The following is a 19037-nucleotide window of genomic DNA, read 5'->3' on the forward strand; positions in this document are numbered from 1 at the left end:
AATATATGTTTTGACACATTGTTCTATTTACTGCTAAAATGTAAGAAAGTGTCAAATTGTTAGCCATAAAAGATTACGCAACTTTAGTCTTTGCATTTTCTCTGAATGCAAAGAGACACAGGATTTTATAGACCGTCATTATAATTTGTGTCATGTAACTCCTCTTATGGACACTCCCTAAATTGCAAGCTGACCAACATGGTGCAAAATGTGGAGCAAAGATCTTGCTATATTAACGTAAAGAGAGGCAATGTAATTTTACTCCAAATTTGATTCGAGACATCATATCTGCATTGTTTATCACTACGAACTAAATTAAGTGGACATAAAGATGATGTTATAGTGGATGGAGCCATTGATCACATATTTACTCTAAATATTGCAATAAATCTGCATTATGGGCAGTTTTGCAACAAATGTTAGAGAGCGCTTTGTTAACTCCAGTCGTCCGCCACGGGTGCTTCGTAAAACATGTATACTAAGTGATCGTACTGGGAGAAATAAGCACAGCCAGTGGACTTGTGCAAAAAGTGAAGATGTATTTCTACATGTTTGACATAAGGGCCTTTGTGTTGCTTATCTCTTTCTGTTCTTTTCTGAACCTCCAAGGTTACTACTGTTGAATCAGTTTCATGATGTATTACCTGGAAGTTGTATCCAGCAGGTGGTAGAGGATGCGTTGAGGTTCTATGAAGGTGAGCTATACATCGTTGGGTAAGATACCTAAAATGATTCCAAAATTATGGATCCTGTTTTCTAAGCTGTCTTAGGCCAAGTCCCCAGTGGCCGCAACGGCGTGCATGCCGCACACAAGGCACAGCCCTATATGGGGCAGGCCCCAGTTGGCGTGTGTGTCTACACAAGCCGTGATGCGGGACCGCCTTGACGAAAAGAGAAGATTTTTGCCTTTTGGCACGACGGCCGAGCATTGGTCACGGCGGTGGGCCAGTCAATGAGGGCGAACCAGCCACGTGACGTCATGGCCTTGCCCCCCTTCCCCTCAGTCGCAATCTAGTCTTTCCCCCTGCAGCTCGTCCGCGGCTGCACGCGCTGCCATGCGCCCATGCAGGGGCCGACACTTAGGCTTATGCTACAGTAAGGCTTATTTAATAAAGTACTATACAGTAGTGCTAATTCGGTCCTATTTAATTCAGCGCACTTGACTGAATAAGCAACATTATCCATACTTATAATTAAGGATTCCGGTTTTAGGTTTTAACCGAGAAATACCTGAAAAACACCACAGGCAGATCATCTTGCACTTTTTGTTAAAACCGATAAAAAGCGGTAATTAAACATTATTTACTATTGTGTTCCACCTTCTGTAGCTGCACAGCTACATCTGGAGACAAAGCAGAGCATGGAAACTATAACAAGCCTAACTTCAATAGTGGGGAAACTACTTGAAGGTTTAATACGGGATAATATTCAGGAATACCGAATGGAAAACAAAATTATTAGCAAAAGTCAGCATGGATTTATGAAGGATAGATCATGCCAAACTAACCTCATTTGTTTCTTTGAGGAGGTAAGTAGGAATTTAGACCAGGGTAATGCAGTTGATATGATCTTCTTAGACTTTGCAAAGGCTTTTGATACGGTTCCACATGAGGTTGGTGTATAAAATAAAGAAAATTGGACTCCGTAAAAATATATGCACCTGGATTGAAAACTGGTTAAAGGACAGACAACAGAGGGTTATCATAAATGGAACTTTTTCAGGTTGGATTAAGGTCGTGAGTGGAGTACCTTAGAGATCGGTACTGGGACCCCTGCTTTTTAACTTGTTTATTAATGACCTTGAGGTTGGGATCGAGAGCAAAGTCTCCATCTTTGCTGATGATACTAAATTGTGTAAGGTAATAGAATCAGAGCAGCATGTAATTTCTCTTCAGAAGGACTTGGAGAGACTGAAAACGTGGGCAGGTAAATGGCAGATGAGGTTTAATACAGATAAATTTATTTATTTATAAAATATTTTACCAGGAAGTAATACATTGAGAGTTACCTCTCGTTTTCAAGTATGTCCTGGGCACAGAGTAAAACAAAATACATGGTTACAAATACAGTTACATAAATGTAAGGTTATGCATTTGGGAAGCAAGAATAAACTGGCAACTTACAAATTAAATGGGGATAAATTGGGAGAATCCTTGATGGAGAAGGATTTAGGAGTGCTTGTAGACAGCAGGCTTAGCAATAGTGCCCAATGTCATGCAGTAGCTGCAAAGGCAAACAAGATCTTGCATTAAATGGGCAATGGATGGAAGGGAAGTAAACATAATTATGCCCCTTTACAAAGCATTAGTAAGACCACACCTTGAATATGGAGTACAATTTTGGGCACCAATCCTTATAAAAGACATTATGGAACTAGAGAGTGCAGAGAAGAGCCACCAAATTAATAAAGGGGATGGACAATCTAACTTATGAGGAGAGGCTAGCTAAATTAGATTTATTTACATTAGAAAAGAGGCGTCTAAGAGGGGATATGATAACTATATACAAATATATTCAGGGATAGTACAGAGAGCATGCAAAAGAACTATTCATCCCAAGGACAGTACAAAGGACTCGGGGGGCATCACTTAAGGTTTGTGGAAAGGATATTTCACCAGCAACAAAGGAAAGGGTTCTTTACAGTAAGAGCAGTTAAAATGTGGAATTCATTACCCATGGGAGACTGTGATGGCAGATACAATAGATTTGTTCAAAAAAAAGTTGGACATCTTTTTAGAAAGCAAAGTTATACAGGGATATACCAAATAAGTAAACATGGGAATAATGTTGATCCAGAGATTAATCCGATTGCCAATTCTTGGAGTCAGGAAGGAATTTATTTTTCCCCTTATGAGATATCATTGGATGATATGTCACTGGGGTTTTTTGTTTGCCTTCCCCTGGATGAATGAGTAAGTATAGATATAGCATGAAGTATCTGTTGTCTAAATTTAGCATAGGTTGAACTTGATGGACGTATGTCTTTTTCAGCCTCATCTACGATGTAACTATGTAACAATCACCAGTAAACTTAGTAAAATGAAAACATTGGAAAAAATAAATAAACGCAGATTTAAAAAAACCAAAAAAAAACCCATATATAATCTAGTGATGGATAGTGTGCTGTATAGCAATTTTATATTTCCAATGTAGGTTTATCTAGTTCTAGTACTAGGTATGAGTCACCACTACTCTGGAACTGAATTACACTATTCAGCACTAGAGAAAAATGGGACCCATACCTGTTCTGATGCATGTTGAAGCTACTATCATTAAGTATGTAATATAAGAATTATTATTTTCAGCGATGGATATTGCTGAGGCAGAAAAATATCCATTAAAACTATTGTCCTAACCTTTAACAGGAAATGGGGTCTATTTACTACAGGCTTCAGGCTTCAAAACAGCATCTTATTTATCAAAGAAAATGAATAGAGAGCAGGGACTTTTTGTTTTTTGATAACACTGGTGTAATTCTCTTGCATTGATTTTGCCCCAGTTTTACAGCTAAGACTTTAGACATTAACCCCCGGTTAGAGATTAAACATTTAAATTGCGGCATTGCTACGCCGGTTAGGTAAGGGTTGCATCTTGTTAATGTTTCCTTGTCACAAAATGAGCTTTCCATGCGTGAGTAAAGTAAATAATCAAAATGCACCTTTCACATGCAGTATCTGTTTCCAATTGGAAGGCTGTAGTTATGTGGGGAAGTTATGATTCCAGGTCCAGCATTTCTGTTGTATCTGCCCTGTTGCAACTAAACTAATCAGCAGCAACTGGATGCTTACCTGGTCATATCTATGCATTTCTCAGCCTCGTTGCTACAGTACCTACATTCAGAAAGGTAGCCCTTTACTCTAAGAAACCTAATCTCCTAGCTTTCTAGCTCAGATTGTATTCTGCTCTCTGCATTTCTAAGCCTTGTTTGTACATCACTATTTATTAGGACTGTCTTGTCTTACTATATGCTCCTTTTTGTGCAGTATGATGCATGCTATATTTACTCCTGCATGTTATCTCTATGATGTCTGATTTTCCTTCTTGCTTTGTCCAGTGTCAGCTGGATACCTGCCTATAAGTATCCAGGTGTTGCTCAGCCTTGTTGCTGGAAACCACAATTCACCCCTCCTCCTCACCACCTTCTCTTGCACTCTCCTAAGTATCGGCCTACACATACACAGTCCAAAGCCAGTGTTTTTAAATGAGCCCAGTTTAGTATAACATTGCTTCGCAGGATTAACATTTTGAATCGTGGTGTGTGTTTGTGTGTCCTTTATGTAATGGTGCAAAACAGACACAGACTGCACACTGTCAGCTATACCACATGCATATATTTATGGGAGAGGTATAAAGAGGCTGAAATGGCTCACTAGGTAACAAGGTATGATACTGCCTATTATACTTGTAAACTGTTTGCATTGTAGTGTTAGCACAGGTTATACGTTGCTGCTTTCCCATGATAGTCATTCTGAAAATAGAGAGTTACTACAGTAGATGCTGCAGAATTACACAACGTTTGCTTCGATACATAAACGGCTCCATCGTTTCCATTACTTTCCCTGGTCCTCACATTTACTTCGGGTGCAAGCTGTGATGCCTGGCAGTATATACTTGCAGTACTTTGTATGTTCTAGCAATGTCTAGACTCTTTAACGAGACCTGAAAAGAAGGAATGAAAATCAGCACTTTTTGAGGCAAAGAAACACTGGGAGGAGAATTAATATGTTCATTCTTTGCCTTATGACCTTGAAATCTGATTTTATGGAATTCATGGGAGAAATCACCTTTAAACATGCCACATGTATCCAACTCAAACATAATCTAAAGCCCATCTTGCCAAGGTCTTTAGGGGGGGGGGGGTACTTATAGTGTATATCACAAGTGTATAACTTCATCTTCAGAATTCTATAAAGATGTTCCTGGCTAAATAATTAATGGCTGAAAATAACATAGTAATGTAGTATAGTAGATTAGGCTGAAAATACTGCGCGTGATACGCCTACATATGCTTTACATTGTATACTGTATATCCTAGTTTTGTTGATCTAAAGGAAGGTCAACAATTAAAACTTTGCCAGTTAAGAGACAAATGATTCCCTCCTGACTCCAGTAAGGACTATCAGTGTCCATTATTTTCCTTTGTTAAAGCTGTAATGTGTGACATTGTACCCCCAGATACCACAACATATCCCATTATAACTCAGAATATCAAAGGTGCCACAGAATTCAGTATCTATGTTGGTGCATATTCACCAACATGTTCCACCAGCAGGAACAATGAAGCCATCTACTGTACAGTACATCTGTACCTTTCCTTTTATAAAAACATTTTTTTAAATGTGTAAGCACAAAGTGTAAGCCATCACTCCCTAAAGACATGTTTAAATACTTTTGCAACCGACCCTCCTGGAGCTGTTATCTGTTACTTAAGTTTTAAGTCTTGGTAATCAAAACCTTCTCTTTACAGAGATAAGAATTGGAGCAGGTCAGCTACTGAAAGAATCTATGCAGTCGCTAGTGGAAGCGGCTTCCTCGCCACAGCCTACTCCCAACCAACCTGTCACAGTTATAAACACTTTGCCTTGGGAGCGCACGGAGGTGATTTCCATCTCTGGAGTCTCAGATCAATCGCTGGGTATAAGCAAAACATGTTCCGTTCTATATATTTTTTTTTTCAATATTACGGCTTTTGCTGAAGTAGCAGTTGTTGCATGTTCTAAAGTAACTAAATTTCTTCTTTATGCATTTTGGTGGGGCAAACATTTAGTAGTAAACATCTAGCAGCGTCCTATCATGAGGATACTTGTTTTATCGTCTACCGTATGTTAAATTCCCTTGATATGATTCCCTTATCACATTAAAAAATGATGGAGCAAACGATTGCTCTTAATTGTTACTTTTGACTCCTGCTTGGATTGTAATGTAGCAGCCATATGGATACTGTACAAAATGAACATTCTGTTTTAACTAGGGTAGTAAAGAAGAAAAAAGTCCTCCTGCGTGTGGATTCAAGTCGTCATCCCCGATGTATGGATAGGGAGAATAAGGACAGAAAAACAAAGACAAAAGACAGTGGTATAATGTGTGTATAAAGAATATACCATATATGTATATACTTAAAAACATACACTTACATGTGACTATTTCACACTTGGAAGAAACTCCTCCACACTTTCCACAATGATGTCTTTAAAAATTAGAGGAGAAAGGGACTTGGCATAATATTTAATAACAATAGGAAAATAAGAGAGAGGATACACTCACAAACGGCTAAAACACATTGGCATTTGTGCATAGCTTTTCAGCATCAGCTCTATCCGGTTGGGTCAGCCTCTGGAATGCGCATTCCAGGTCCAAAGCGAAGGACACAAACAGGAGGCTCAACTTAGCTGTAAACAAGCCAAGAAAGCCAGTGCAGCACACAGACAGAAGTCAGCTCCTAAAACGGCTGAGGCAGATACCATGCATCGGGGATGACAACTTGAATCCACGCGCTGGAGGACTTTTTTCTTCTCTGCTAATGTTTTCTGGAGGAATTGGAATCGCCTCCTTGGACTCTAGCTACAGGGCTTTAAGTACAATATTTATTTATTTTTATTTTTGTATACCCTTACTAGCTGATATACCCGGCGTTGCCCGGAGGCAGGGAGTGGACGGGGGGCGTCAAGGGCAGGCGGGGGGGGGGCGTCAAAGGCAGGTGGGGGGGGCGTCAAAGGCAGGCGGGGGGGCGTCAAAGGCAGGCGGGGGGGCGTCAAAGGCAGGCGGGGGGGCGTCAAAGGCAGGCAGGGGGGCGTCAAAGGCAGGGGGGGGCCTCAAAGGCAGGGGGGGGGCGTCAAAGGTATGGATTCCTCACCCTGCATTTCCTCACCTTGCATTTCCTCACCCTGCATTTCCTCACCCTGCATTTCCTCACCTGGCAGCATGCCGCGCTCCTTGGGCTGCCACTGGTTCTCTTCCCCCTCGTGGCCTCCGCCGACTCCCGGTGGCACAAAGGAGGTATTGCGCGGCCGCAACTCCCTGCCGCCCTCCTCCTGCTCCTCGGATATGTTGAGCCGTAGAGAGCGTACTCTGGGGGGTGGGGGGAAGTGGGAGAGCGACACACACACATACCTCTACTTCCGGGCGCCGCCATCTTAGGCACTCGGCGCCGAGAGGGAGGAAGGGGGTCCTTCCGGGCGCCGCCATCTTAGGCACTCGGCGCCGCGAGGCAGCTGAAGTCTGCCTGGCCACTGCCTGTTCCCCTGCCGGGGAGGGAGGTGAGTGGAGCGCCGGGGAGGGGGGTGAGTGGAGCGCCGGGGAGGGAGGTGAGTGGAGCGCCGGGGAGGGAGGTGAGTGGAGCGCCGGGGAGGGAGGTGAGTGGAGCGCCGGGGAGGGAGGTGAGTGGAGCGCCGGGGAGGGAGGTGAGTGGAGCGCCGGGGAGGGAGGTGAGTGGAGCGCCAGGGAGGGAGGTGAGTGGAGCGCCGGGAGGGAGGTGAGTGTGATGCGGGGGGGGGGTGAGAGGACAGAGAGAGAGTGTGTGTGGCCGAGGGGGAACACAGTGGCCGTTGGGTGACGTCAGACCCACCAATCTGATTGGCCAGAGGCTGAGGACCAATCAGATTCACCGCAGATAGCACTAACCATTTGATTTTATATATTAAGATTACACTCTCTATTCTGTGCTGCTGTATATTGTTAGGGGGTCTTTTGGTTGGCGCTACTTCCATCCCTTCCATTTAACTAGGGTAGTGCAGTATAGTGAGGCCTTTAAATAGTTGGGTCTAAAACAGATATTAGTCTGTTCACGGCTCAGTTGCCTGTAGTTAAGCTGTTTGTTTTGTGGTATCTTCCAAGAACACAGTTTGAGGTTCCATCTGCTCTTAATTGCTTCTTTGAAGTTGCATACTGTAGAGCAGTGGTTTACAACCTTTTTTTGGAGAATGATCCCTAAGTGAAATTCTGAGGAACCCCCAATAATCTCTAATAGCAACTATGTGATCAGATGCATCAAATGATCTGAAAATTACAGGGAACCCTTTAGGGACCAGAACTAAATGCACAGAATTGTCAAATAAAAAGCAATTCCAGTTAATTATCAAAGTACTGCTGACATAGTAGAACATAGTGTACTTTCCATTTGTACCACTGCAATTCTCTGGCTTCTTTCTATTAGGCTTCGTGAAGGTGCCAAGTATGGGTTATGTAGTTCTTCCTGTAAACCTGAGTCCCATTGTTCCTGTCACGGTCATCAAGCAGGTAAGTACGACTGGTCAGCTCAAAGTCCTATCCATTCCCAAAACTTTATTCCTCATCAATGTATTACTTTGAATGAGCTATATTTGTGATGCTTTACTAACCTCCGTTGTTGCAATGGAAAATCTTGTTTGCCTCCTCCTGTGCCTACATACAATAATAGTTTCTTAAGTAATGTAATCACATTAAGCTGCAGCTTTTCGTTCCCTCCCTTGGTTTGATATTTAATCATTCTTCATTTCCTTTCCTGTTATTCCACTACAGGACGATAACTCTGTAATTATGGAGAATGGGATCCTCCGTGCCAACATTGATTCAGTGGGCCGTGTGACATCACTGCATTTGCTGGCCTCCAACAGGTAATGCATATACCGTTGCCTTGGGAAGTATAACTGTACCTTGATGGTATAAAGAATATTATTAGGATAAGATTGTTACGATAAGGTAAAAGGTGCTAAATACAGCATCAGATCTATCAAATAAAACCAATGCCACAGAAACAAAATATGTAACTGCAATTGTTTCCTGCAGTAAATCTGCTCCTGCCCTTTCTGTTTTGGGCTGCTTATTAAAGTGGGATTTTACAGCCTTCAGGGAAAAAAGAGATTGACTTTGAAGCTTGGATCTGTGGCGTGTAGGTGAAATCCCTTGGAGGGTCGGCTTCTGCTACAGTATTAGTTTGACTTTGACACGTGGTGAGTGAGGAACCGTGAGGCTGTTCCTTTTTGAAGGTTCAGTGGGAGGGTCTCGTGTGGGGGGGTGTGTGTGTGGGGGGGTGTGTGTGGGGGGGTGTGTGTGGGGGGGTGTGTGTGGGGGGGTGTGTGTGGGGGGGTGTGTGTGGGGGTGGGGTGTGTGTGGGGGTGGGGTGTGTGTGGGGGTGGGGTGTGTGTGGGGGTGGGGTGTGTGTGGGGGGTGTGTGTGGGGGGTGTGTGTGTGGGGGGGTGTGTGTGGGGGGGGGGGTGTGGGGGTGGGGTGTGTGTAAAAGTCACAAAAACCCTCCACAGTAAAGCATGGCAAAATTGGAAATATTACTGTATGCTCATTTGCATGTCTTAGACAGGTTTGCAACCCCGCCTTTCACCATTATCACCCAGCACACACTGCAGCAAGGGATTCTGGGAAATGACATGCAAATGAGCACACAGTGCCACCTTTTGCTTCAAAACCATATAACATGGTCCCCCGTAAGCTTATGCTTACTGCATTTCACAGCTTTGAGCACAGCCTGGGTTAAGATGCATAGCCAGTAATGTCATTTCCCACAATCCCTGGCTGCAGTGGAAGCACTGTTTGCTGGGTGATAATGGTGAAAGGCGGGGTTGCAGACCTGTCTAAGACATGCAAATGAGCATACAGTAATATTTCCATTTGATATATATATATATATATATATATATATATATATATATATATATATATATATATATATATATATATATATAAATAAACTGTATGCTCATTTGCACGTCTTAGGCAGGTCTGCAACCCCGCCTTTCACCATTATCACCCAGCAAACAGTGCTTCCACTGCAGCAAGGGATTCTGGGAAATGACATGCAAATGAGCACACAGTTATATTTCCATTTGCTATATGCTTTGCTGTGGAGGGTTTGTGTCACTTTTTTTTTTACTCACCATAATTTAACCAAGTATATATATATATACCCTGGCTGTGCTCAAAGCTGTGACCATGCAGCAAGCTTAAGCCTATAGGGAACCATGTTAAAAATGGTTATTGAGGCAAAAAGTGACACTGTGTGCTCATTTGCATGTCATTTCCCAGAATCCCTTGCTGCAGTGGAAGTGCTGTATGCTGGGTGATAATGGGGAAAGGCGGGGTTGCAGACCTGCCTAAGACATGCAGATGAGCATACAGTTGTATTTGCATATTTGCTTTCCTGTGGAGGGCTTTTGTCACTTTTTTTACTCACCATAACTTAACTCAGTATTATGGTATGGTATTATGGTATATATATATATATATATATATATATATATAGAAACACAGAAAAAACAGGCGCACTCATAGCGTAAAAAGGTATAACAATATTTATGGAGTAAAGGATTTAAAATGCACACTCACAAACATAGCTTAATAAAAAGCAATTTTGAGTATAACTCAGCCCGCCCGACACAGGAACCTGGTACTAGATGACTTCAGTGTCCGGTGTAGATTCACTGCAGCAGCCTCTATGGACGCCTCCGCAGCCCGGAGAACACGAGGGACGCCACCTTCATCCCAATCCGTCGTCACACAGTGAGTTCTCCGCTCCAGGTATCGCGAGAACTCAGTGACGTCAGTGGAAATAGCCGGAACAAGTTCACATACGTGTATTCAGTGGACGGCTGAGATAAATGTTTCCAAAGCAACAACAAATGCTATAGCTGGCTTGTGAGTGAATAATTATTAAAAATGGAACAATACACCTCCACCAAACACGTTCTGTTGGGCTACATGTGATGTATGTTCTCTTTATACATGCATAGACCATACTAAGGGCTTAGAAGCCATCAATCACTTTTTACAACTAGATTTGAATTTGCATGTGTCACAAAAGGATTTTATTTTATCTTGTATTAAGTTCATTTTGACACATAATTATTTCACGTTTGATGGCACTTTTTATTTGCAAAGCTGTGGAACGGCCATGGGTACCAGATTCGCTCCCAGCTATGCGAACCTCTTCATGGGGTTGTGGGAGAACATCCTTGTTTGGGGCAATGCTCGGCTGGTGGCGGGTCTGGTATTCTATGGTCGTTTCATTGATGATTTTATTATTTGGGATGGTGAAAGGGGTCAGCTGAAAGACATATTAGAATCATTTAATGTCAATGATATGGGGTTAAAATTCACCCATTCCATACATCCAGATATGATGGTATTTTTATATCTTGAGCTGTTCATTGACAAGTCGGACATGAGGATACATAGTAAAACACACTTTAAACCGGTCTCCACCAATGGGTACCTGCAGTACGGTAGCAACCACTATAAAAAGTGGCTTAATAACATTCCAAGAAGCCAATTCTTTAGGATCCGCCGGAATTGTTCTTTGAACTCGGATTTCTGTGCCCAAGGAGAGACTCTAAAGAATTAGTTTCTACAAAAGGGTTATGACAGAACGGTGGTGCAGAGGGCATTTGATGATGCTAAATCTACTGATAGGAGTGCTCTACTTGAGAGGTCCAGGACCAGATCTGATCTTGCTGGCCTTGATTCAGCGATGGACAGATCAAGCGGGAATCCTTCACATTCATTTCCTAAATTTATCACAAAATATAACAAATTGGCCTATCAGGTTAAACATATTATCAATAGACATTGGAGCATTATTTTGAATGATCCTATTCTAGGCCCTAAGGTGCCACCACGAGCTCCAATTATCTTTAAAAAAGCAAGGTGTCTGAAGACCATGATTGCCCCAAGTAGACTTAAGCCTATTATTGATCTACAATCTACAACATCCACCAAGACTCCTACAAGGGGAAATTTCCCCTGTGGCAGGAGTAGATGTATTACTTGTTAATGGTTCTGTACATGAGATAAAACATTATATAAATTGTTTGAGTACCTATATTATCTATCTCATTACCTGTCGTTGCGGTCTACAATATTTGGGCCGCACGTCAAGGACTGTTAGTACCAGATTTCTCGAGCATCGTAGAAATGTGAAACATGGTCTACAGTCACACTGCTTATCACGGCATTTTGATAGTATACACAATAAGGATCCCTGCTCTCTGTCCATCTTTGGTATCGAGGCCATTTCACCTTCCCTTTCGGATGGTGATAGGTTCAAGAAATTATGTGTCAGGGAGACCTACTGGATATATGTACTTGGTACGTTGTGTCCAGGGGGTCTCAATGATACAATAGACATCAGTACAGTAGTCTAAATCAGGGGGGCGCAAACTTTTTGCCCTGCGCCCCCCTGCCGGCTGTCCCCTCACTCCCGCGCCCCCCTCCCAACACCAACTTACCCGCGCTCCGGCGTAATGACGTCACGTTGCCATAGCAACGTGACGTCATATGACCTCGCAGCGTCATTTTGACGCCTCGTTGCCATGGCGACACAGGGAGGAAGCCGCCGGAGCCACGGTAAGTTAGGTTTACAGAGGCCCTGCAGCTCCCCCGGCACTTAATTCAAGTGCCTTCGGGAAGCGCGCGGGGCCTCTGTAAACCCAGCGCCCCCCGTCGGCAGTGTCACGCCCCCCCTGGGGGTCGCGCCCCACAGTTTGCGCACCGCTGGTCTAAATGACACCCATCATGCCTGTTGTGGGGTGCAGTGCTTTCACGGAGGTCTGGGTTGAGCGAGGTACCTCGCTCCCTCCGTGGTGGCACGTGCATTACCACACAGTTTCAGATGTTGTGTTTGATTGTCCCTTTATGACAGTGGTTTAGATATGCAACTAATAACAAAACAAACACATTTTATATATGGCTGTACCAGCTTTGCTTGCGTGACCTCCATTGATCCAAAATCCTTCTCCATGCCATTGTTCCAATATTTGGTTTCACTCTATTTTATTTCTCCCCCCCCCATCCCCCCTTTTTTTCCTTCCCCTCCCCCCCCCCTTTTTTTTCCCCCTCCCCCTCTTGTACTCTGATCTCTCTGAATCTTTTAGTCATTATCTCTTTATATGTACTATCCAATGGAGATTTATTGACCCCAATTATGTGGAGTTTTGATATTTCTCTACTAACATCTGTTTATTACATTAGTACAATACTAAGCCAATGATGCTATAATATATCTTGCTTTAGTACTTATATGCATTTTAATTTATTTGTTAAATTGTATGTTATTATTTGTATCTGCCTATTTGGTCACTTTCTCTAGTACTATTTGTCTATCTGGCCCGTATGTGTTTTGGAACATATGGGGGTTAATTTGATCATGGTATTGACCATGTGTGTCTGATTAGCAATTGGTAGTCTTCTATGTTCTGATTGGTTCATCTGACTATAAATACTATGTTCCTCACCTGTACTGTTTTCTCCTTTTGAGACGAAACACGTAGAGAGTGTTTGGTGGAGGTGTATTGTTCCATTTTTAATAATTATTCACTCACAAGCCAGCTATAGCATTTGTTGTTGCTTTGGAAACATTTATCTCAGCCGTCCACTGAATACACGTATGTGAACTTGTTCCGGCTATTTCCACTGACGTCACTGAGTTCTCGCGATACCTGGAGCTGAGAACTCGCTGTGTGACGCCGGATTGGGAGGAAGGTGGCGTCCCTCGTGTTCTCCGGGCTGCGGAGGCGTCCATAGAGGCTGCTGCAGTGAATCTACACCGGACACTGAAGTCATCTAGTACCGGGTTCCTGGGTCGGGCTGGCTGAGTTATACTCAAAATTGCTTTTTATTAAGCTATGTTTGTGAGTGTGCATTTTAAATCCTTTACTCCATAAATATTGTTATACCTTTTTACGCAATGAGTGCGCCTGTTTTTTCTGTGTTTCTATAGATATCTTCAAGGAAGTGGTGTTCCCTTCATTCGGGCTGCAGATACTCTTTTGGATAGCAATTGGAGCATTTTTTAGGATTTGTATACATTTTTTATATATATATTTTTCTGGACTTTACATCTGATAATTTTATTTTTATTTTTTATATATTTTTGTATTGTGCCTGTATACTATCTTCCCCATTTTTGTACAGTAGGTTTTTTTCTTCATGTTGATGTGGCTATTCATATAATGGTTTAGGTTGGCGCCGTTTTTTCTTTCTGTTGTGCTATATATATATATATATATATATATATATATATATATATATATATGTCGAAACAGCTGTCTGTGGGTGGTTTTCTGGGTATGCACCTTAACCCTGGCTGTGCTCAAAGCTGTGACCATGCAGCAAGCTTAAGCCTATAGGGAACCATGTTAAAAATGGTTATTGAGGCAAAAAGTGACACTGTGCGCTCATTTGCATGTCATTTCCCAGAATCCCTTGCTGCAGTGGAAGTGCTGTATGCTGGGTGATGATGGGGAAAGGCGGGGTTGCAGACCTGCCTAAGACATGCAGATGAGCATACAGTTATATTTGTATATATATATATATATATATATATATATATATATATATATAATGTACAGTGGCGGCTGCCTTTATCCTAATGCGGCTGGATCCCCGGCTCTCTGATAATCTCGGACAGATGCGGTTTTTTTTTTTTTTTTGCCCGGAGTGAAATGCGTTTTTAGCGCTCGTGATATTAGCATTTTATTATCGCTGTCTGCAATACTGCAATACCGTCTAAAAACTCACGGGGCGTTCGCGAGCTGTTGTCTTGGAAGTCTAATACCTTAGCAGTTCAACCTACGCAAGTACAGTAATTGTAAATTTGCATATTTACAGTATTCATGCATTTGCAGTGCTGTATGTCTCATTTGAAAATTGTTGAAACGCATAGGCGTGTACAGTACTGTAACAGTGTCACATTTCGGCATACAGTATACATCGCTCTCCCCTCGCTCGCCCCCGCACACACAGGATAATTTACTGAACTGCAGGGTATTTCAACTTCTTATCTACTGTACAGTGCAGTACATCTCTCTGCACATGGTTGATTTGTGTGCTTTTTATGTACAGTACTGTATTTGGGAGTGTAGGGATCGTATGATGAACTGCCTTTTGAAATTAAAGTATGTCATTATCTTTGAACTTCATGCAGCTGTACCCTGTACCCCCCTCCCCCAAGCACGCACAAGGCTTGCTCAAGGATTTGAAACTCTTATCGACAGACACCTCCACAGTCATTCATTTTCTGAAGCTTGCCATTGTGTTCTTAATCCGTCCATAGCCGAGCGTCACCTCACTGCGCCTGCGTGTAATCCTCTTTGAGATGGGAGCTAGTTGATTACTACGTATGCGCCTGTAAATTCACCACTGCTTGCTTGAGTGAGTGACCAAAAAAAAAAAAATTCCTCATTTTTTATTTTTATTTTCTCTACAAGCCTGCAAAACCCATCTTGATATTACGATATTCAATCTGTGCTGTACTGTAACTTTTGACTGCGGCCCTGTGCGTTTGACTGCACATGGTTGATTTGTGTGCTTTTTATGTACTGTATTTGGGGGTGTAGGGATCATATTATTATGTTGAACTGCCTTATGAAATTACAGTGTCATTTTCTTGGAACTTCATGCAGCTGTACGCTGTACCCCCCTCCCCCACGCACACACAGGACTCGCTCAAGGATTTGAAACTCTTATCGACAGACACCTCTACAGAGTCAATCATTTTCTGGAGCTTGACATTGTGTTTTTAATCCGTCCCTAGCCGAGCGTCACCTCACTGCGCCTGCGTGTAATCCTCTTTGAGATGGGAGCTACAGTAGCTGATTACTGCGCATGACTCACCCAACCGCCCCAACCCTTTGAGGCTTTGTTTACGGTAATGCTTTGGATAATCCCTTCTCGAATTTGATATGTAAATCTGATTTGCACAGCATTGTGCGAATTGAGAGTTAAAAAAAAACATTATCTGATTCATGTTTTGTCATTCATTCTTTTTCTTTGGTGTACTGTAGGTGTGTGGGGGGGGAGGGGGTTGTTGTCAATGATTATTATCAAGAAGGTAAATAAATATTTATTTTATCAGGAACAAAATAAAAATCTAAAACGCTTGCCATTGTGTTTTTAATACGTCCCTAGCAGAGCATCACCTCTCTATACCCCTGCTGCGTGTAATCCTCTTTGGGATGGGAGCTAGTTGATTACTGCGCATGCGCCTGTAAATTCACCACTGCATGCTTGAGTGAGTGTCCCAAAAAAACAACATTTCTCTTCATTTTTTATTTTTATTTTCTCCACAAGCCTGCAAAACCCATCTTGATATTACGATATTCAATCTGTGCTGTACTGTAGCTTTTGACTGCGGCCCTGTGCGTTTGACTGCACATGGTTGGTTTGTGTGCTTTTTATGTACTGTATTTGGGGTGTAGGGATCAAATTATTATGATGACCTGCCTTTTGAAAATATGTCATTTCTTTGAACTGCTGCACAGCTAATCCTTCATGCAGCTGTACCCTGTATCCCCCTCCCCCACGCACACACACAAGGCTCGCTCAAGGATTTGAAACTCTTATCGACAGACACCTCTACAGTCATTCATTTTCTGACGCTTGCCATTGTATTCTTAATCCGTCCTTAGCCGAGCATCACCTCACCGCGCCTGCGTGTAATCCTCTTTGAGATGAGAGCTAGCTGCTTACTGCGCATGATTCACCCAACCCCCCCCCCCTCTCCAACCCTTTGGGGCTTTGTTTACGGTAACGCTTTGGAAAAATCCCTTCTCGAATTTGATATGTAAATCTGATTTGCACAGCATTGAGAATTGAGAGTTAAAAAAACCATTAACTGATTCATGTTGTTTTGTCATTCATTCTTTTTCTTTTGTGTACTGTCGGTGTGGGGGGGAGGAGGGGGGGGGGGTTGTTGTCAATGATTATGATTATCAAGAATGTAAATAAATATTTATTTTTATTTTATCAGGAACCAAAAAAAAAAATATAAAAATAATCATGAATAATACATAATGCAGTCTTTATTAAGTTCTTCTGTCAGATGGAAATTGAGGGCCGGTGGATAAACATGAATAATGCACATTGATAATAATATTAATTAATAATATATATATATATATATATCACAAAGACAACACAAAAATTAAGTAGCGCTAAAGAGGATGTGAAATAACCCTAATAAATGATAAATTATAATAACATATTTGAAATATTAAAATAAATTAAAATTACCACAATTTAACCTAATAATATCTACAAACCATAACGTGATAGTGAAGAAAAAGGAAAATCCAAATTGAATGTTCCACTCAAACAAAAAATCCAGAGAGAAATATAGTCTCAATAGAAGATCCAGGGAGCGTCTTTGCAGCTTTAAGGGGAGTGGTTTAGCCAACCACTTTTGGAATCTATGAACAAAAAACAAACACAAGCGCAAGCTCCATAGCACGTAACTGAGTAAAAAATAAGGTACATTTATTTAAAAAATCAGCAACCCATAAGAATGTGCACTTACAGGATTTCAAACAGAACCATTCGTGGGATAGAAATCTCTATTGTGGTCATCTGCGGTGGTAGGGTGAGTCCCAGGTTTGCAGAGTGGATGTAAACAGCCCAGGTTCACCATCAATTGGCAGCAAGATATAAAGGCATCCAATCCCTGCACGTCCTTTGCTCCCTCATAAAATGATTGCTAACACTTGAAATTACTGCCAGCCGGAGCGCAGGGAAGCCAGGGACTCCAAATACACCAACACAAGCGCGATGACGTCACAGCTCTACGCGTTTCGTCACACTGCGGCGACTTCGTCAGGAAGTCAGGAACTCGCGTGTGATTTATTCGACAATCTCAGGCACAATTTTGTCTTGGAAGAAAGCTTTATTCATGATTCCTATAACAAGAAAAGAAAAGTGCTCAAAAAACTGCACACTAGTACAGTGCGTAAGGCAAAAGCGTGTGACATACATTTTACTGTACCTTCAAAGATGACGATGCATCCTGGTCCACGCCTAGAGATGGCACCCCACACATGCATCTTCACTGGGTGTTTTGGACGCGGCTTCATAGATATGCGACCTTTTTTGTGGAATGCAAAGGTGGCAAATCTCTCCAGCGATACAGTAGACTCGTCAGTGAAGATGCAATCCTGGAAAGTTTCTCCACTGTCGATCCATGCCTGGGCCTGGACTACTCTCTTGATTTTGTTAACGTCCCTTATCATGGGGTACGCTCTGTAATGAGAAGGAATAAATAATTTTAGAGGTACAGTATAGTTTCTTAAACAACACTTTTACCTCCTGTACTGTCCAGTACTAACCTCACACGTCCATATTTCCATCCAATTCTGCATCTCATCTTCTTTATGCTGGTCTCGGATACAGTGAGATTGTGTTTTTTCCTGCAGAGTGTATTTGACCCTTAATGCACTCTGCTCATCATTCTCCTCACTTATTTTGTCGACCAGAAGAGTTGTCTCCCTACAGTGTACAGATAACAACAATCCGGTAAGTTACAGTAGATCTACAGTACACAATATATTGTTCTATTATGCAGCAATTTAAAAAATATACATATGCTGTTATATAAATATACCGAAATAACTATAAAAGTAAATATACAGTACACAATATATTGTTCTATTAATATGCAGCAATGATAGATATACTGTATACTTGAAAATGAGAGGTAACTCTCAATGTATTACTTCCTGGTAAAATATTTTATAAATAATTAAATAAATATAGTTATATAAATATACTTACGCGTTGGTTACCGTTGGTGTCCTCGTGCGTTGTCTGTTTTTTCCGTGTGCATGATAGCTCACGGTGGCTGATGGCACAACAAGGCCAGAAGCAGCTAACCAGCGTTGGATATCTGCAATTCGGTGTCCGCTTGTGTACATCTCCTTAATTCTCATCCTGAGATCCTTTGAAATCTTTTTAACAGGCATTGCTGCGAGTAGAAAGAAATACAAACACAAGAATGTATATTCGATGTTTAGTCTGTGTATTCAATGTGCAGTGAATCCACAAAATGGATGGTATATTTATACGTTAATGACTCACATTTGCATACGCCCACTTTCAACACCTGTACCTCGTCGCCATGCATAAAAGGTTACACACTTTGCATACAGTAGCTCACCACTCGATGATCTTTATCTGATCTTGCCCTTGTCCAGATACTGCATTGTGCCATCTGCTTCCATGGATCAACCCTGGTTCTACGGACGCAGGAACCCACTCGCCTCTGCCATGCCTGTCATGCAGAAAAA

At 42.0% G+C, this 19037-nt stretch overlaps 1 protein-coding gene across 3 annotated transcripts in view; it reads left to right on the top strand.

Annotated features, from left to right (window-relative positions):
• The window catches only part of MAN2C1 (mannosidase alpha class 2C member 1), a 113902-nt gene that overhangs the window by 64223 nt on the left and 30642 nt on the right, over window positions 1-19037 (top strand). For all 3 annotated transcript variants that reach the window (XM_075576120.1, XM_075576121.1, XM_075576122.1), the window contains 4 exons: window positions 610-695; window positions 5468-5635; window positions 8153-8235; window positions 8497-8591. In XM_075576120.1, coding sequence (XP_075432235.1) covers window positions 610-695; window positions 5468-5635; window positions 8153-8235; window positions 8497-8591 — 432 coding nt within the window. The remainder of the gene's footprint in view (window positions 1-609; window positions 696-5467; window positions 5636-8152; window positions 8236-8496; window positions 8592-19037) is intronic.

This window comes from Ascaphus truei, chromosome 18 (assembly GCF_040206685.1).
Source record: "Ascaphus truei isolate aAscTru1 chromosome 18, aAscTru1.hap1, whole genome shotgun sequence".
Taxonomy (NCBI): Eukaryota; Metazoa; Chordata; class Amphibia; order Anura; family Ascaphidae; genus Ascaphus; species Ascaphus truei.